This window comes from Paroedura picta, chromosome 14 (genome assembly GCF_049243985.1).
Source record: "Paroedura picta isolate Pp20150507F chromosome 14, Ppicta_v3.0, whole genome shotgun sequence".
Classification (NCBI taxonomy): domain Eukaryota; kingdom Metazoa; phylum Chordata; class Lepidosauria; order Squamata; family Gekkonidae; genus Paroedura; species Paroedura picta.
The window spans coordinates 14,716,755-14,737,237 of record NC_135382.1 but is presented as its reverse complement, the minus strand read 5'-3'; the positions used below and the strand labels follow the sequence as shown (position 1 = coordinate 14,737,237).

The 20,483-nt window shown below is 42.3% G+C and overlaps 1 protein-coding gene across 3 annotated transcripts in view; it reads right to left on the bottom strand.

Annotated features, from left to right (window-relative positions):
• Positions 1–20,483, bottom strand: part of PACS2 (phosphofurin acidic cluster sorting protein 2) — a 76,757-nt gene that overhangs the window by 6,426 nt on the left and 49,848 nt on the right. For all 3 annotated transcript variants that reach the window (XM_077309524.1, XM_077309525.1, XM_077309527.1), the window contains 5 exons: positions 16,685–16,727; positions 15,076–15,118; positions 9,078–9,213; positions 4,399–4,625; positions 2,382–2,495 (listed from right to left, as the gene is read on the bottom strand). In XM_077309524.1, the coding sequence (XP_077165639.1) occupies positions 2,382–2,495; positions 4,399–4,625; positions 9,078–9,213; positions 15,076–15,118; positions 16,685–16,727 (563 nt within the window). The remainder of the gene's footprint in view (positions 1–2,381; positions 2,496–4,398; positions 4,626–9,077; positions 9,214–15,075; positions 15,119–16,684; positions 16,728–20,483) is intronic.

Below are 20,483 nucleotides of genomic sequence, written 5' to 3'. Positions count from 1 at the left end.
AACACTTAACAATTTTACTGAGGCCCGGGGAGGGGGGTAGTCTTTTGCCGAGTCATGTCGCCGCCACCTGAGCCCCTGCTCTGCTTCCTTTCCCACTGGTGCCCCTGACTTCCCGCTGCCCGCTGGGGGGCACTGCCAGCAGCAGCTGCACAGTGCCACGCCGAGGCAGAGCCCCAGCCATGGCGGCCACTGGAGAGCACCAAAGATGAGCCAGTGGCAGAGTGGCAGGGCAGCCGTCAAGGCAGCAGCCGGGGAGGAGGATGAGGAGGAGCCGCAGCCCGGTACTGACTGATCCATGGATCGGTCCCCGGCCAGGGGATTGGGGACCACTGGTTTATAGCAACTAAAACTAATCTCCTTGTTTCATAGAACAAGGATTAAGATGATTTTCCTCTTGGCTCTCTTCCTTGCATTGGGGTTGGTCTGTTTCATTCAGACATGTGGCCACCTGTTTGTTCCCAGAATATATTTATTTAGAGCATTTATAACGCCACCTTTCTCCCAGGCAACTAGACTCCAAGGGGGGTTCAGATTAAAAACAACATAATTATTTTTTTGGCCTTGGCACCAGCCTGGTGGAATGTTCTGCCTAAGAAGATCAGAGCCCTCTAGGATCTTATACAATCCCGGAGAGCCCGCAAAACTGAGCAATTCTACCAGGCCTATGGTTGAAGCCAAACAATAACATCAAGAAATACTGGCCAACCTACTTGAAATATCCACCAAGAGATACCCCCCCTAATTCTGAAAGGTAGCTTAAAATCTAAGACTGCTGTTTATTGTTGTTATATTTTGCTACGTATGGTTTTTAGAATGTTGCTAATTGCTCCGAGCTGGCAGGATGGGGCAATGTACAAATAAAATAATGATTATTTTATTTATTTAAAAAGACAACAAACTATTAAAACTGCCTGTAGGAACCCAACAAGCAACATTCCTAAGAGACCTCCTCTGCCCCTAAGAACCAAATGGGCTACAGAAGCCATCAAGGCACTCTGACGGAAGTTTATATAGTGGAATTTTACTGCCCAAGTACAACACTTTATACTTGTCACTATTTTATTTTATTTGTCTTCTCCCAATCCTCTATCCCAGGGGTAGCCAACCTGTGGTCCTCCAGATGTTCATGGACTATAATTCTCATGAGCCCCTGCCAGCAAACGCTGGCAGGGGCTCATGGGAATTGTAGTCAATGGACATCTGGAGGACCACAGGTTGACTAACTCTGCTCTATCCTATCTAAATCCAGCTGCATCCTAATTGTATCTTCCAAGGTATTAACTACCTCACCCAGTTTAGTATCATCCACAAACTTGATAAGCACATTCTGAACTCCCTGAACTAAGTAGCCTATAATGATGTTAAACAGCACTGGACCCGAAACAGAATGCTATGGCACCCCACTTTTCACTTCTCTCTAGGTAGATGGGGAACACGAAGTATCACCCTTTGGGTACGATCTACCAATCAAGCCTTGATCCACCTAATGGCAAAGGGGTCTAGTCTGTATCTCAACAACCTTACAAGAACATTGTCAAAACCTTTATTAAAATACAAACAGACCCTACTTCCTGTTTCTTCCTTAAAAGGGCACCGAAGATATTGAGGTATATTGGTACTCCAATACTCCAGGGTAAGATATATTGATAGCCAAGGTATATCCAGGGTTAGGCATATTGATAGCCAAGACATATCTTAAGAGTCAGGACTGATGCTGACATCTGATGAGAGGAGTTGGAACTTCCTAGAGCAGAGTCAAGAATGACCAGACTGAGTATTGAATGTCAATGCATGAAGCACAAAGCACCGGCCCTGAAAAACACTTTCTCAAGAATCTGTCAACCTATTTCCACAGTGATCTGACCCCAAGCTAATTTTGACAGCAGACAGATGGTTTAATATGCAGATGAGATGACAACTGACTCCCCTCTCTCCTCTAATGGGAATCTACTTTGTCAGGAGTACACGGACTGCTCCATGACTCCGAAAGGCACCAGTCCATTCTGTACTGATTGACTCTCAAACCTCCACAGGAAGTAAGGCAGACTTCCTTAAGAAGAAGAAAAAGAAGAATTGGTTATTATATGCTGCTTTTCTCTACCCAAAGGAGTCTCAGAGCGGCTTACAATCGCCTTCCCTTTCCCCTCCCCACAACAGACACCCTGTGAGGTGGGTTGGGCTGAGAGAGCCCTGATATTATTGCTTGGTCAGAGCAGTTTTCTCAGTGCCATGGCGAGTCCAAGGTTACCCAGCTAGTTGCATGTGGGGGAGCGCAGATTCAAACCCGGCTCACCAGATTAGAAATCTACACTCCTAACCACTACACCAAGCTGGCTCTCTTAGAAGGGACAGTGTTGGAGTCCCACTTGATGAACACTTACCCCGTAACATAGTTTGCTGATGCTTTGCTGTGCAAATCAAGCGACTGATCCCTTCAATACATTGGCTCTTCGCATCAAATTCCTTGTCTTTTGTTTTCTTAGGCAGAAACATCACTAGAAAAAAATCAGAGAGAAGTTTCAAAACATCACAGCAGTTTTTCTTTGAGGGAGTCTCTGAATGCCCAGAGGACCTTGATACTAATGCAGGAGAATATTTTGAGCTACATATTACAAAATGGATTCTTTATTTCTACTACAGATGTTGAGGGCAAGTAAAGCTTACAGCTTGAATTATCATATTTGTCTCAACAGATGCCCTTGGAAAACACAGCACTCTTCTAGATGGTCGTCCTACAGAGCACTCTGCTTTGGGCATCTATTTCCGAAATAAACCAGCACTTAGTGGCTGTAAACCAGGAGTTTTAGTCCCTCAGTATGTCTGCAAATCTAGAGTGGTGTGTGAGAAGACCCCACTATGCATGACTAGCAATCTACCACCTATACATTCAAGTGGCTTGCATTTCCTTGGTATAACATATTATATTCTTTTCTTATTGCTGAAACTTTATATAAAGTTTCTTCAAACCACCTCCGGTTACTGAACAGTATCAAGGTGTCAGGCTTTCTTCAATGCATTGGCCAAGACAGACCAGTCACTTCTAAGGAGTAATGCCAAGCAACAGGCATATTCTACATCACAGGGAAAAAAGCCCTAGTCAAATAAATACTCATAATCATGGGAAGCTAGTCAGAAACACCCTATGAGAGAATTTCAGGAGGGCAGCTATATTGGCCTGCAACAGAAGAGCTAGATCTGAAACCAGTAGCACCTTAGGGCAGGGGTAGTCAACCTGTGGTTCTCCAGATGTCCGGGACTACAATTCCCATGAGCCCCTGCCAGCGTTTGCTGGCAGGGGCTCCTGGGAATTGTAGTCCATGAACATCTGGAGGACCACAGGTTGACTACCCCTGCCTTAGGGACCAACAAAGTTTTGGGGTACAAGCTTTCAAAAAAAGAAGGGAGTCCTGACCCTTGGTATGAAGCTTATATCCTGAAAATCTTGTTGGCCTCTTAAGGTGTTACTGGGCTTGTCTGTAGTTCATGGGAGAGAGTGAACATGACCTTATTGACAGTGTGATCTGTAAAGACAGCACCAAGTACAACTTGGCCAGCTTGAACATGCCAAAGTTAGCTGGCAACTGTGATGTGATTAAAAGCATATCAGGTAAAATCAGCTCTCCAACAATGATATCCCTTCCATCAGTATTCGGTAGGGGTATGGGAAAAAAAACCCCATAAAATGTTATTTTTCCGGTTCAGGTATATTGAACCCCCCCCAAAAATCAGTTATTTCCCAATATTCCTGAATCCCAATACAGACACAGGAATTGGATTCAGTAAATATTAGTGAATGCCAATTTTTTTCTGCTCCATTATAGCCTATGGGGACCATTATAGTCAATAAGCTCTAACAGAGAATCAATCCAGGAGTATCTGGTCCGCAAAGACCTGACCATGGGTATAATTCTATGGGGCCCCACAAAGAGGGTGCTTCCATCATCCTCCATTGTTTCCAATGAAGAGAAAGGCATTTAAACCATAAGCAAAATGTGGCCCCTTTAAAATTTAAATACCATATAATCATTGAGGGTCAGACATGACTGAGCTGATAACATCATCACCATTTTGCAAGCCACAACAATGCACAAGTGAACCAAAGGTATTTAAAGGGCTGGCAATCCCTTTAAATGCCTTCTCCCAGTTGAGAGTTCACTCCGAACATGTTTGAAGAGACTGAGATCCCCCTAAATGCACTTCAACTACAGCTATCGGGCAGTCCCAAAAATGGCTGAAAAATATGGTTCAATTAATGTTAAAAAAATACCTATCAGATATTTGGGGGGTATTTTTTTGGCTCAGATTTACAGAATGCACACCCTTAGTACTGGGCTGCTAGTGACAGTAGAAGAAAATCTAGTCAGTATGGATTAGCTCCAAGGAGATCTTTCCCCACACCTTTTTTGTTCTTTTCCTTTGTGACAACTGTCATTGACATTGTTGGAGTGGCTCCAGCTTCCCCACTTGCAGGGAGCCGGCTGACCTGGAGAGACCGGAAAGTGCACTTCAGTGTGTTCTTAGCAGTAGAGGGTTCTTTTTTCTCTACGTCTCTTTTCTTCTCCAAAGGATGAGTTGCAATCCAGTAATCCACTTGTAGTCCCATCAACTCCATACCAAAACTCTGGCTAAAAGAAAGGACAAAAAGACTTCTGTCTATAAACTGCGACAAGCACAGCAACTTCCGACGCAAACAGAGAGAACAAAAAGCAGGCATTCAAGAAAGACTGTTTAACCATTTCCACCAAGATTTACCTCTCAAATCCAAGCATTTCATGGTATTTCCCAATGACAAAACATCACATGAGACACACACGTGTTTGTTTTCCAATAGATGTCAGCCTCATCAATGATCTTATGGCTCATATACATTTGATCCTTAACACAGATTTATGTCAGATAAGAACTAGACATGTGCTCATGTACAAATATGCACCTTCAAAACAGAATGCTGGGAACAAAATGCAGTTTATATTTTTAAACCATGCTGCTTCGCCCCTTAAATGGTACATAACAAAAGTAGTCTTTACCAGATGAAAACTGACACGAGAGCAACGTCTGAAGAGTAACATGAACAGTTAGATGGGGTCATCAGAACAATTTTCCATGACTGAGTTTTCTCCCTGAAATCTTTCTCCTTAGATAATGTGTGTCAGAGGAAGGAATTATGATTCCTCTCAACTGCAATACCTCAAAGGCTCCAAGAATATGTCTGCCCCACAAATGCAAGGATGACAACAGTAAGGAAGCCCCTTCAGCAACCATGAGATAGGAATAAAGGAGAGGTACTCTTGGGTAGCTAATGCACTGTTGAAGGAATCCACAGAAACTTCAGTGGAGTCCTTTCCCTGAGTTTATGGAATTCTGTGAACAAGCTGGAACTGCTGTTAATGGTACACTGCATACATGGTAGTGTTCCTCACACAATGGTATTCTACAAACTTTGTCTTGTGCTTTTAATATGCCCCTTTTCAAATGCAATCTGCAAAGATGTTATATGAAAAATGAGATACACAAAATAAGGTACTGAACTGTGTATGAAAGTCAAAGTGCAGAGACATTATCCATGCAGTTATTATTCCCACCAACCCACCCTGTAGAGTTGATGCCATTGATAATCATGATAACGGCACATAGTCCCCTTGCACATAATCATTTCTGCACTCTGAGGTCTGTACACTTGTGGAAAGTAAGCATCATTCCACATTCCTAGCCTAGCTCCACTCTCTCGATGCAAGGACAGTTCCCTGCCCTTTTCTTTCTACATATAATGAACCTGACACTAAAAGCTCTACGTTGTTTCTCAACTTGTGATGATCACCCCATGTACTAAAAACAGCCCTGAGAAAAATAGCTTCACCTGTTATGGTGTCAAGACATTTATGTGGTCTGTCTCATTTCTGTTACAATATTTCATTATCTCATATATTATTTTATTTTGATTGCTCCTCATACTAGCTCATGCATGCTATTCTCTTATCCACTGTTCACTGCAAAACAATGATATCCACTTGGTAACTGTCCTGTATTTTGGTCTTTTCCCCAAGAAAACTTTACCCTCCTCTGTATGTTCTATCTTACTATCCCATGATACCACAGAGCTTTCTTATTCACAAGACTGAATGTTATACTATCAACTAGCTTCAAAGCCCATTCCTAAGAACCGGCCTTGAAAGGGCCCCCCCCCCCCGGCCCATGGCCAGTCAGATTAAGGTAGCTTTGGGCCGCAGATTGCAGCTGGATCAAGTTGGGCAGTTCGTTATCAGGGCTTGGACAGAGCTCCTTAGCAGGCAGTCAGCAGGCCGGGAGGCCCTCGTCAGCAGGCCCAGCCTAGCAGGCCAAGAGGCCCTCATTAGCAAGTCCTCCATCACAACCCTTTGCCCAGGGCCCTCTCCCCTTACCTGCTGCTGTCTCCAGGCACTGAGGCATTTCTGAGAGCAAAGAGGCTAGAGTCCAGGGACATAGGGCGGGAGTTGCAGGGGTAGGGCCAATCAGGGCAAAGCTGGCTGCACCCTGATTGGCCCTATTCTAACTTGGACAGCCAGACATGTCCCACCCCCCAGTCTGTTTCATAAATATATGGAGGAGCAACAATGGATAAGGATGGTTCTACCAGGATATAAGGGATGATTATATTAAGTATCTAATCAATTGTCCCCTTGCACCCTGGAAACTCTATCGCCTTTGCTCAATGATAAGGATCCTTAGATCACTCTGGCAATAGTGAAATAAATTTCAGTCTTGTGTCCAAAAAATGAAAATGAGAACAATGAGAATCTTCTGTTGCTCCAGATTTGTTAATCAACGTGCTTCCAAGGGAATTAAAGGAATAAAGGTAGTAACGGAGACTGTGGTCCACACTGAGTTCCACAAATGTGATTTTGGCCCCCGTTCTTCTCTTCTCTGTTGCCTTACTTCAGCTGACCTGTATTAGACAACTATTCTGTAAACATATTATCAAAGAAAGTCACCACATTAGAAGTTACTAATGGGCACAAGTTGAAATGAACTTCACCATTATTATGGTTCCGCTAGAATGTACCTTGGCCACTGCTGCTACAAATGGCTCCCAGAATTGTAAGCCAAAGTTGCAATAAGGAACCTTTGTTTCTCTGAAAAACAATTTCAATTATAAATTAAAGATGATTTTTTTTCGTTGTTAATATTAAAAGTAGGACACCCTGGGCCTCCAGCATCATTGCAATCTCCCCAAGCCAAAAGCCTTTAAAACATTCTGAAATAATTCCATTTGATATGATCAAATGCTTTCTCTGAATCTATAAAACATAATAATGTAGGACATGGCTATATACTAACTAAATTAGTAAAGTTGATAAGTCTCCTAATATTCCAAAAGAGACTTTCCTTTCAGAAATCCTGTTTGATCCATTTTATCATATTTACTCAAAAAAGAGTTCAAGTGATAACCAGAATTGTGAGAAATTTATAATCAGTATATTTAGTAAAGAAATGACATGGTAGGATGTAATTAAACCTGGATGTTTCCCTTTCTTATGGATTACTGTGATACTCACTTCTGCACAAGTTTTGGGAGTGAGACCATGTTCTTACATCTGGACATATAATTTTTCTACAAAGGGGGTCGGTCACCTTTTCACTACAAACTTTATAAACTCATTAACATGCCCATCTAGTACAGGAGTTTTCCCCTATTTCAGTTTCTTAATTAGATTCTGTGACTTCAGAATGTATTAAGAAATAAACACAAAGGTAAATTAGAAGAAACTGTACCAGAGAGGAGACTTGTGGTGGGGCATATACATGTAAAAACTGGGTTTGATTCCCCACTCCTTCACATGCGGCCAGCTGGGTGACCTTGGGCCAGTAATAGTTCTCTCAGAGCTCTCTCAGCCTCACCTACCTCACAGGGTGTCTGCTGTGGGGAGAGGAAGGGTAGATGAGCGCAAGCCGCTTTGAGACGCCTTCGAGTAATCAAAAGCGGGGTACAAAAAACAGTTCTTCTTATACCATACAATGGATAAATATTTTTCTCCACCAACAGGCTACCTTTACGTAGCATTTATGACTTTTAGGCAGCACAAATATCACCTTTGGACCAAAATTGCCCAGCCTTGGGAGGCTTCAAAAGGAGGCGTGATCCTGCTTCAGGCCAGACAGTTTCCTGTTTGTTCCTTTCCCCTCCACCCCCTTGTTTCATGCTGGGCCAGCCAGCTGGTCAAGGCCAAAAAGGACTGGTGTAGTTCTGTGCCATGGCCTGCCACCATATCAAGCCACACCTTTTGTCCCCCTTGCTGCCATCCACTGGAGCTTTCCTGGCCACAGGAACCAGAGATGTGCTTGTAATGAAGCAGGAACTTCTGTGGTAGCTAAGGCCCACCTAGGTAAGTCCAGGACTGGAGCACCCGCTTTCGGTTACAACCCTATACCCAAATCCATTCATTCATTCATTCATTCATTCATTCATTCATTCATTCATTCATTCATTCATTGGATTTTTTTAAACTTAGTATTTACATCAGAAATCTGCATGACCAGCCAACAGAAATTTCGCTCTCACCCTATTCCTAAAGCATCCCTAAATAACAGTTTCCAATTTTTTCCTTTATAATCATGCTAAACAGAAGTGTTTCTTAACTTACCTTCTCCTAATATTTAACCTGTCCAAAGGGACAGTTCTCCAGGGACAGGCAATACAAAAGCATTTTCAAATATAGCGCTCTCAGCAAAGTTCCCTTTCTTTCTGTGCTTGGCATCATCTTCGGGGTTCTCAAACTGAATTGATAATAGTAACGTCTGTGATATGACATGAGGGCTTTCTTGGCATGCTTCACAGTCGCTTCAGAGAACACCGAGTTAAACGTAATGAAACAATGTTCAGGACAACACAGAAGCAGTACTGTGAGAGAAAGAACTCTCAGGAAACCTCACTACAACTTCTGAAAACAGCCTGAGAGAATGAAAAGTTGGTGTTGATAGAGAATGTGGGCAGCTGACAAGAACAGATGGAATAACCAAGGGGGGAAAAAACACATAAAGCAAGCCCATTTATACTTTGCATTTGGTTGCACGAGCCCAAGGAATGGCAGAAACTGCTTTACCTGGAGGAAGAAAAGCTGCCCGTGACAGACGGTGAAGAAGGTGGGGTAGGGGAAGAGTCCTTCACAGCAGAAGACACAGAAGGCGGGGTAGAGGAAATGACACGTGAACTACAAGGAGCTGCATCATCCGAGTCACCTTAAAGAGAATGATTCAAGCAGTTGGTCTGCAGAACACCAGTTGCACACCAAGCAGGTGGCCATCAAAAGCCCAAGTTGCATACCATGGAAGGATGTCCACATAAAAATACCTAGCCTCACCAAAAGACCAAAGGTCTTGTTCAGTACAAAGAATGAAGAATTCCTCTCTTACACATTTGGAACTCGTTTCTACACAAGGTAGCAGGCAGTGATACAGCTCCCAGCTGCAGCTGATTTTATTAAAGGGTTGGCTCCTAAGTATTTTTTTTAAGCCCTGTAAACTCACACTGTACATTTTGTGCTCAGCCCACAACCGTAACTTGTATGGGAACTGGGAAGGACAATAATATTCTGTACATGACAAACTAGCTGAAATGGAAAGTATCCCAGAGCATTTACTACGGTTATTAGTTTTCTTCCAAGGCAAATTATTAAATGGGGGTGGGGTGTTGCCTGGAATTCCAGCTATATCACCACAGCATGCCAGTAGCTGTAGGGTCTATACAAAATGAAAACAACTAAGGACATTTTACGCATCAAGTTACGAGAAACAAGGCAGGACTAAAGAGAGACAGATGTGGAGGAGGTACATCGCAGAAGGAGAGGCAGAAGAGAAGGCAAGGCTAATGTATCCCAATAGACAAAGGATTAGGATGAAAGGCCAAAGGAAAATTTAAAACTGCACTTTCCAAATGCAATAGGGTTCAGATGACTCAGTTAAAAACTTAGTATTACTGTAATGCATTCTACACAAGTCTCCCCTCAAGGCCAACTTGGGAGATTCCATTTGGTGCAGAATGCAGCCAGGTGATTATCAGGAACTAGGCAGGAGATGCACATTACTACCATTCTGCAGTCACTCCATTGGCTGCTCATCAGTTTCTGGGGCTATCCCATACAAAACTCTTCATGGCCTTGGACCCTCATCGTCTGCAGGCGCACCTCTTTCCCATATGGTCTGCCCTGAGCTTTGCTCATCTGAGCAGGGCCTTCTGCAGTGCCACCCCACAAACAGGGAAAAATCAGCCACTGCCCATTCACATATACATGGACCCTACCCGATGGAATGGCCTGCCTGAAGAGGTCAGGTTGGCTCCTCCTCTCCTGGCATTTTGCAAAGTAAGCCAAATTGAATTATTCAAGACAATATTTTTACAACAGCAACAAGACTACATTATAACACAGTGATCCAAGGAAATGCTTTAATAAAGGGATGATGGACTGTGTGTTACATTGAAATCTTTGCATTATTTAACATGTCATGTCAATGCTTTAGGCCTTCTTTCAGATTTTCGCTTGGTTTCAAATTTCTGCAATCCTAATCTTACTTCTTTTAAAGATAATAATACATAACCAGTACACAGAGTAAATTAATTCTAGTTCATAAATGTAGAGCAAAAGAGAATGTGCACAGCAGTAGTTACTCATTTTTAAGTTTTTTTTTTTAATGCAGCCAATTATGGCCAATTTGTTATTGATAAAATTCAAAGAGCTGACTAACAAAAATTTAAAAATCAAAGAACGTTTAGTTCCTGTTAGTTTGACTGATAACAATTTCCACATTTTAGAGAAGCATTTTCAGGTGCCAGCCCATATTAGGTTGTTCCCAATAACATGCAAATGCCACCCTCTCAGAGGTTAGAGTGGTATTTCTTTGTGATCAGTAGTTATGTATCAGCACAATTTAAGAGATGCATTTCAGGCTGCAAATTAATGACCAATCCCTGCTCCCCGCTCCAATAATGAAAATTGTCCTTTGAACAGTTTTCCAATAAACTTGTGTCCTGGGGCATGAACATGATATATGAGTGTAATCTGCTTCTGCAGAGGAACAGAACAAGCCATTATTATTAACCGAGAGAGGAAATTAAGATAATCTGTTTGGTGTTAGGTGCCACTGATTCTCCATAATTTTCTGAAGCACAGGTCCATTAAGACTAAATAGGCTTTAAAACTTTGTTAAAGGTGTCAAACTTTGTTCTCTTGGTTATAACACATGTTTCATATTTGGCCTCAGTAAGTTACAAAAGTCAGAGCAATCTGCATCGTTCAACAAACCATCACTGCAGATGTCTTTTGGCATCGCGTGGAGCAGTGGTCCCCAACCTTTTTTAGGCTGGGGACCGGCAGGGCATTGGGCCGCGGCCGCAGGGACCGCGCCCGCGCGGGCCACGCCCACGCTTCGGGCCGCGCCCGCGGCCGTGCCCGCCAGCCGCACCCGGCCGCGCCCGCCGGCCGCACCCGCGAGCCGCGCCCGCCGGCCGTACCCGCGAGCCGCGCCCGCCGCACCCGCGGGCCGCGCCCGTGGATCGGGCCGCGCCGGCGCGGCCTGCACGGGCGCGGCCCGGACCTGATTCCTTCTCCCCGCCCTCCCGCAGTAAGAAGCTTCCCGGGCCGCAGGCTTGCGGCCTGGGAAGTTTTTTACTGCGGGGGTGGGGGGGCGGGGAGAGGGAGCCGCGGCCCGGCGCCATGGCCTTTGCGGCCCGGCGCTGGGCCGCGGCCCGCAGGTTGGGGACCACTGGCGTGGAGAACTGGCAACAATGAAATTAGCAGAGGAGCACTTCTAAGGTTTTGCTGGTTATATAAGCAATATTAACTGGCAAGTATTTCAGCATTACATTTACAAGAGTCGTGCACGGGCACAGATAGAGAAGCATGGCTACAATTTGATCTTCGCTTAGGACCCCTCCCGATATTACACTGAATGAGGCTGGTATCTTTTATAACAATCAAGGCAGGAGCAGATTTCCTGCTCTGTTCCTTTACTATTCTAGAGGCTCATTCTGCACTGTATTAGTACTTCACTATAATTCCATTTTAACAAGCACAAATGTCTAATATCACTTTTGGAATTGGAACTTTGGAGAAAAAAGAAAAGAGGAACATGGTTTGAAGCAATTTCAAAGTAATGTATTACTGTTACCTGTGTTCTATTTATTTACAGAAGTTTGATGAGGAAAAAATATATTTAAAAAAATAATGCAAAGCCTAGTCTGTTGGTTTAGCCTAGTGACTGCTGCTAGGGGTGGGGGGGGGGGGGATATAAGGTTACTTAGAAGAATTTTCAAGATCAGGATAGACCTTCAGCTAGAAGAGACAACTTGAGAGAGATTGCAAGGTATGCAATAGGGTGGGACAATACCAGAACAAGTCAAGATACAAGTCTTGGCAAATGTCCACACTTGATTGGTTGGAATATTTCTGAGAAAAGGAAAGAGAATTCAAGGCAGGCTGCGGGAAGACACAAAGTCAGTGGAACATAAAAGAGAAGAATAAACTGAGTACTTCAGAGAGCTGGATGAACAAGCAGCTAAAGGGGAAGAAGATTCCCTGGGAGGTAAAAAGAGATATTTAAGGAGCTGGAAGAACTCTAACTGAACCTGTGTGAGGAGATGGGCAGAATAACTCAGCTGGACCCAAAATAAGACTACGAGGTGGCTTCAGTCAACTGACTACAAGCACTAAAAGGGTGAAACAGCTTCTAAATTAAGCTGCAAGCCAACTGAGATACCTTCCTCCACATACCTTTTAATGGAAGGATTAGCTAAGGCGGAGGAGAAGATGGATCCAGCTGCTCACTTCAGGAAATGGTCAGTGACTACTGGAGCCTCATCACAGCAGCAGAGGATGGGATTATAAATGTAATTTGCCACCCTTATTAAGTAAATACTGATCCCCCCCCCAATAACTGTATATCCATCTGATTGCTTATTTTCCATCTTTGACCTGCCTCGATCATGAGAATAATAATCCCCAAATATGGGGATGGTGCTGGGGTGAAATATCTGGAGTGAGTCTGATAGATATTTTTCCATTTCTGTTGTCGCTAGGGGATTCTGGGAGCAGGATGCTCTTAGTTACAGAATGTAGGGAAATACATCAGAAAAAGTGATTTTGCATGGTCTACTCCAAGCAGGAGTATGTCATGTACACCACTGAGTGCAAACAGCTGGCCTGAAGTCAACATCTGACACTACTTAAACCACCGGAATTTTAGGGCTGCATGTCAAGGTGCACAAATGTAGATGGTATAGTTAGAGCTTGGTGACCTCCACTGGAAATATGCCAAGAGGGGAAGATGTAACTCAGTCTCAAGTTCCCTCACTGTCATCTAAAAGGAAAAGGCGATATTAGGGCAAGTGGGAAATTAGTGGGATACCACGTGAAATATCAACAGGTGGCAAAGCCATGCATCTCTTTTGAATAACAAGTGAGCTGTCTTGACTGATGAACTGTAAGTACATAATGGTGCCTGAAAGAAGCAGTAGATCAAGAAGAATAAATTATCCCCAAGTCCTGATACTAAAAAAGGAAAAAGCCTTAGGCAAGGGTATACATGTACAACTGGACTGAGAGTACAGGAAAACAGGAGCCACACAAGACTGGTAGCCACACTGAGTTTGCTTGTTCATCAGAGCTCTGTAGAGGGCCAAGATGATGCTTGAGGACTTTGCTTAAACACCAAGTCTTGTTAACAGGGATGTGGCCTGTCTTGTTTGCATGGTTCCCTCATCATAAATTAACAGAAGCGGAAGAGAGGGGGAAACGCAGAGGGACAAAATGGCAGTAAACTGTGCAAATAGAACACAAGGAAACAACTGGAGTGGGTGGGTGCAATGATTAATGCTTGAAGCAAGAACAGGTAGTTCAGAGCTCCACAGGATGGAGAGAACCTGGGATGGGTAAACATTCAGAAGCATCTCTCATTACAGTCCTATTAATGTGCTGCTCCTGTCTCAGCACCACCATGATCCTGTTTTTCATTCAATGGCAGATCTGTGGGAGAACCACAAACAGGGAGGCAAGGAAGCTCACAAGTCAGCACCACCTGTGAATTTGAAGCCTGGTCTACACTCATGGGTTATTCAGAAAAAGAAGCTTGGATTTCCTGCACAGCCAATTAACAAATTACATTTATATTCTGCCTTCGCTTTTTCCCCAACAAAAAAACTCAAGGTTAACTATAGAAATACATATTGGGTAGCCGTGTTGGTTTGAAGTAGCACAACAAAAGGTACAATAGCACCTTTAAGACCAACAAAAATTTATTCAAGGAGTGAGCTTTCGAGTGCAGGCACTCTTCCTCACTTGAAAACTCACACCTTGAATAAATCTTTGTTGGTCTTAAAGGTGCTATTGGACTCAATTTTTGTAAAGAATATATAAATATAATAAAATAAATAAAAAATAAAATATATACAATTTATAAAAGTGCAATGGGAGAAGTGCAATTTATAAAAGAAGTCCAAACACCCTTCCTACACTTGCCCAACACAGTTAAAGTTCCTGGTAAAGAAATGGGATAAGGTTTGAATAGCAGATCTTGGATTAATAAAGTCTGGGAGACAACAACATTTTCTAAGCAGATAATCAGATTTAAAAACAGGGAGAATTCACCCATTTTTCAATTAGCTGGAAACCATTTTTCATTCGCAGGAAAAAAGATCTCCATTTAGATTTTGACATGTTCAGCCGTGCAAGCTTTTTATAATAGAGTACAAATAAGCACAAATAAATTTTGTGGTACCTGTGATAGCAATTTGTTGTATGAAGTTATCACAATGATTTGTCTCCCTGAGTTGTTTTAAAACACACCTTTGTTGTGTTATAAAACATGGCACTGTTTCCTGCCTCCCCATCTTGCTGAAAATGGAATCGGAAAAGGTTATGGACCATTTACTCCTTGTTCCTTGAATGTACAGGCATGTAAATAAGATATGTACCCTTATGTGACAGTACTTACTGATATCTGCAATCTGTATAACACGAAATGCATTATCCATATGGCCACATTGCATGGCTCTGATGCCCTCAGCATGCATTGGTTAGGAGTTATAACATCGTCAAAAGACGTTATTACCTGACGTCGTAGAGGACTGTTCAACTATTCCGACTTTTACCACCTGAAAAGAAACAAAACCAATTTTACACAGAGCTGTTAGCTTTCCCAGAATAACAGTACAGCTGAGCCGAAACGAAGGGAGGGAGGAAATTCTGCCAATATTTTTGAAGCCTTTTAAAATGATCCACATTTTAGTGTTGGTTTTTATTTCCCCAGGGACAGGGAGAGAATTCTGATGCCGTTCCTTCCTGCTTTGCTGCACTGTGCTCCAGCAATGAAACAGTGGCAAACAAAGGAGCATCAGACAGCATGGCCATCAGAATTTGCGTTTAGAAGAACCATTAAAACGTGCATTCAAACAGCCTATTTCTCTCAATGGAATGTACATTTTGATGAACACCATGAGGTACGATGCATGTTGCAATGCACATTCTGTCACAGTTTCAGGACAGGGACAACACAGCATCATTTACTCTCACTGAGATCACCAAAATAGTACAAACTGATTGACTATGTGGCTCTGTGATGTTATTATGACAGCTATGAGGTTCACACATTTTCCCTGTAGATAAGAAGTCCCTCATTATTTAAAAACACCTATGTTTATGCATTTGGATTTCCACACTGCCAGATGATGGAAGTACTGCTTTTGCAAGACAGAAAGGGACTATAGAATCGTAGCAATTACATTGGTCATGAAAGGGGGAGGAAATAGTAGGGATCAGTAAATTTTATCAGTTCCACTCTGTCTTTATTCAGTGGTTCAGTTATGCCGTGGGTTCCAGGCTTCTGGCTGTCGTCTAGCATGAAATAAAGGTATTACACATTTTAGCTCCCATTCCCACCTCCCAAAACTATTTATTTAAAAATTCATAACCATATACATTCATGACAGGCGTCCCTGTGAAAAAATATTTTTTTTCCCATTTCCTAGAAGCACAGTGTACTTGTGTACAACATAGGAAGAGAAAGTTTTTCAAAACAGAGGCACCATGCGCCGAATTTAAAAAAAAATGAACGAATTTTTGTTTTTACATTGACAAAGAATGTGCTTTTCAGCAACTATAAAAAAATAAACCCCTTCAAAATGAAGTTTTTTTAATGCACAAACATTGTTTTTCATAGAACTAAACAAAAACATAAACAAAATATTTATAAATAACAAATTCAGTGGGATTCTTCTGTGTTTTGGGGTTTGTTTTGGGTTTTTTGCTTCTTTTTATTGCATGGATTCTGTGGGGGAAACTTCCAAAAAATTTCATATTTTGATGAGTTGTTTTCCAGCAAATAATCTCAGTAACATTGTTATTATTTAGAAGGCAAACCAGCATTGACTTTAGTGCCTACACAAAATGGAATAGGTCTACTACAAATATCTGCTATTGTACATGAAGTTGGCAACAAAAACATACCAAATTGTGTGTGTGTTTTCGTGGAGTGTTAATTCCATGCTGTCTGTCAAAATCAGCAGTCAAGTTGCACATTGTTTTTAAGCAGCACATAGCCCACTCCTGTAATCCATGTTATAGATCTCTAAAGTCCTAAAAATACCAGCAGGTCTCCATTATGATGGTTCATTTCCAAATAAAAAAGTGTCCATACCCATTCCAACAAACTTATTACTTACCCCTACAAAAGGAATGAACTTCTGAGAAGATTCTTCATTGGGGCTAAAAAGATCAGAGCCTGCCATTATTAACTTCAAAATTTAGAAACAAATAATTATTTTAATATCTCTATCAAGCATGCAGTGATAACTAAAAACGCACAAGCATGATTTCCATATTCACCCTCAACACCAAACCATGCAGAACAGTAGTTCTCAGCACACGCACATATAAATGTACAACCTAGAAAAAGGGCTCTTCTTTTAATCCTTCCATCTTTAGAGAAAAATATGGTTTAATACTGCAACAATTATTTACAAATCACTTATGTCAAAGGTGATATGTTTATAGATGACACCCTTTTCTTACTTGCTACAGTTGATATTTCCTGGTTGAATTTTCATTGGAAATTCTATGCTACCCCTCCCTGCACATCCCAGAACCATATTTGCCTACTATGAGGTTACACACTGTGACCTTTTATTAATCTTTACAAGATTCTGAATACAATGAAGCTTTCACCTCCAAGTTGCCATCATTAAAAACAGGAAATTAAGGAGGAGACAGCAGACTTTGGGATGATTGCTCAGAGAAAGCTGTGACCAGGAAAACAAAAAGCCTCCAATCCAACTGATGGGGAACACAGGGCTTTACCAGAAGGCGTGCTTTCACTCACAGCATCCAGAAAGACATGCAAGAGGGGTTTTTTTTTAGAAGACACTTGGAAGGGTTAATGCTTCCTTAAAGAGGCTTCCCTCAGGAGGTGGTGGGTTTTCCATCTTTGGAAATTTTTAAACAGAGTCTGGATAGCCATCTGATGGAGAGGCTGATTCTGTGAAGATTCAAGAGGGTGGCAGGTTACAGTAGATGAGCGATAGGGTTGTGAGTGTCCTGCATAGTGCAGGGGGTTGGACTAGATGACCCATGAGGTCCCTTTCCAACTCTATTATTCTATGATTCTAAGCCGTGCATCCTCCTCTCATGAATGTTTGAGTGTTTTGTGTCCTTGCAACTTTGTTGCTGTTTTTTTAGCCACCCTGAATCTTCTAAGAATATAAATATCTTAAATATAAATAAATACTGGTGGTCTTGAAGTTCAGTGGGAACAAGAAGGGCAATGAAAGGAAACTTTTTGTTCTTCCCAACTCTGTCCTGGCCTAAGAGTCACCGATTGACAGATTAGTCATGAACTGCACAGGCTATAACCATTGGACACAAATTCCTTGTCACCAGCCTATTTATTTCTTCAAACCACTTGCCTTTGTAGAGCAGAGCTCCTTATCCCAGAGAGCCTAAGAGACAGAGATCGGTCCAACAGTATTCTAAGTACCAACACAGCAGAGAAATGCTCTAGCAGTTGTGATTTTTGCATCTTTGAGATCTCATACAATCTGCCTGCAGATTTTCCTGCCATGAGAGGCTACACTTCCATCACTTTCAGTGGAATGCAGAAAATGCGGTCAGTGAAGCATAAGGAGGTCCACTCCTTCACACTCGGCATCAACAACCATGGCCTGCCGTCTCCAGATTTCCCACGAACTTGAGTGAAGTTATCTTAAGTACAGTATCAGTCAATATCAGTCACTCTGAAACAGAAACTGGCCTTTGCAACCCCTGCTGACATGGAAACTACAGCATACGTAATGAAGTCCAGCCTTAAGATTCCCCTCCCCTAACCTCAAGTGCCACACCATTATCTAGAGCCATTCAGGAATAAAGTATAAAGTGGGATGCATCCGTGCAATCCCTGTGGGAAGAAGTACAGGGCAGGCTGCGATAAAGAGGCATGATAGCACAGCTAGACAAGGTTCAAATCACTCTATTCTTCTAAAAAAACAAAAAAGGCCTCTTCCAAAAGCATGGCAAAAGTTACCTTTCCTGCCTAACCTGATTACTGTGGTCAAGTTCTGGAAAAGAAGACAACCACTCTTTTGTGCTTTTTTATTTTAATTCCTCCCCTGAGTTTTTCTGTTGTACTCAAGCCACACTTCTCTGAGAAGCTTGCACATCAGATGTATGTTTTAACCGAGCGATGAAGATGAGGACCACTGGTGTATATAATGAAAACATGTTGAAAAGTGGATATTAAAAAAAACATTCAGACACATTCATTGCCTGATGGAAAATACTGGGAAGGCGGAATGCAACCTGTTTTCGTTGCTGTTGGTAGACAAAGAAAACAAAGCGGTATTCAATAGTTCATCACTAATGTGCATGTCCAGAGGATCTTTCTTTTTTCTTTATTGAACTGATTTGTGCCTGCCCTTCCATAAAGCTCTGGGTGGCTTGTAACAGAACAAGATGCCATCTGTTTCCACAACAAGCGCTAACACAGATCAGCCTCAATAAACAATCAAAAAAGGCCTTTTCAACAACACAGCCTTGCAAGCCTTTTGAAAGATTAGAAGGGCCAAGGATGTCTGGGAATTACTAGAGGAAGATTATGCAATTCCCACTTTTCCAAGATAATCCGCAGTACTAAACATTGCAGACTGATTCAAAAGAATTACCAGGGAAGCAGTGCTTCTATCCATTGGTAACTGAAAACCATCTAATAATACTGTTCCAAACGCAGACCTGAAACTAGACTGAAAAGGATCAAAGACAGACGAAGCCTTTAGGCATACTTGGGGATGCTATGCTAGAACCTACTCAGTAACTCTGCCCAGAAATTGAAAGTTTTAAGCCAAATCTACAATTAGCAAGATTTTCAATTGCCAAAGCTACTTTTTAAAATATAAGAGTGATCTCCCTGACTCCAACAGCTTCCTTCAAAGTCTGAACTACCTTCGGCCAGAGAAGAGTTTATGAGTTGAAAAAAGAGCACTATTAGGATCAATCTGGTTCCTGTTTCCAAGTAGGCATCATCAGAACTCCAAAGACTTGCCCACACTTGTCAGGGAGATCAATCATAAACTGCAACAAAAAAGTATCACAACATACCTCTTACTACCAAATCAGAATCCAGTAGCACCTTTAAAACCAACAAAGATTTATTCAAGGCGTGAGCTTTCGTGTCGTCAGACTAAGAGTCAGACAAAGAGTCTGACGAAGAGTGCTTACACTTGAAAGCTCACGCCTTGAATAAAGGTGGTCTTCAAGGTGCTACTGAACTCTGATTTTATTGTGCTACTTCAGACCAACACAGCTACTCATTTGAATCTCTGACAACCAATCTGCAGACAAACTGGCATCTAAATCTGACCAGATCTGAGAAACACTCTTTCTTCAGAAGTGTCACACTATGTGACACCCACTATGGCTTAAATTCTCACCTTCCCCCTCCCTCAATCTCCCCACTATCGGAATGCAGACTCTCTGCCCCATCCATTTCCCAGGGGTCTATCAATCCCTGAGGGTAGAATTTGGGGAAGAAGGCATGGCAGGCTACAGTTCAAGACAGAGGTAAGGAAATCCTCTCCCTTCATAAAACTTAAGACCTAAACTCCTATTTCATATAATGCTATAAGTGTCTCAAAAACACTGTATTTGTCATCACTAAGGGAAGAAGCTGCCAAACAGCTGCTAACTAATGGCCCCATTTCTGGTTATGGCACAAAACAGTTCTGCAGGGCCTGCAAAAGGGAGCTTCCCTGCCTGGCATTTTGTTGAGGTCGACTGGAACCAACAACACCCCTGAGCCCTCCCTCCCAGGAATCCATGCACCTGAACTGAACAATCATAGTCCTGCTTGATTGTTATTCTCTTACTATTATCATTACCACTCTGTTATTTTTATTTGATACAAAAACTGAGTCCCAAGTATAGTTCCTTTACATTTCATGAGCCTCGGGGGAGGGTGGTATACAAATGAAATAA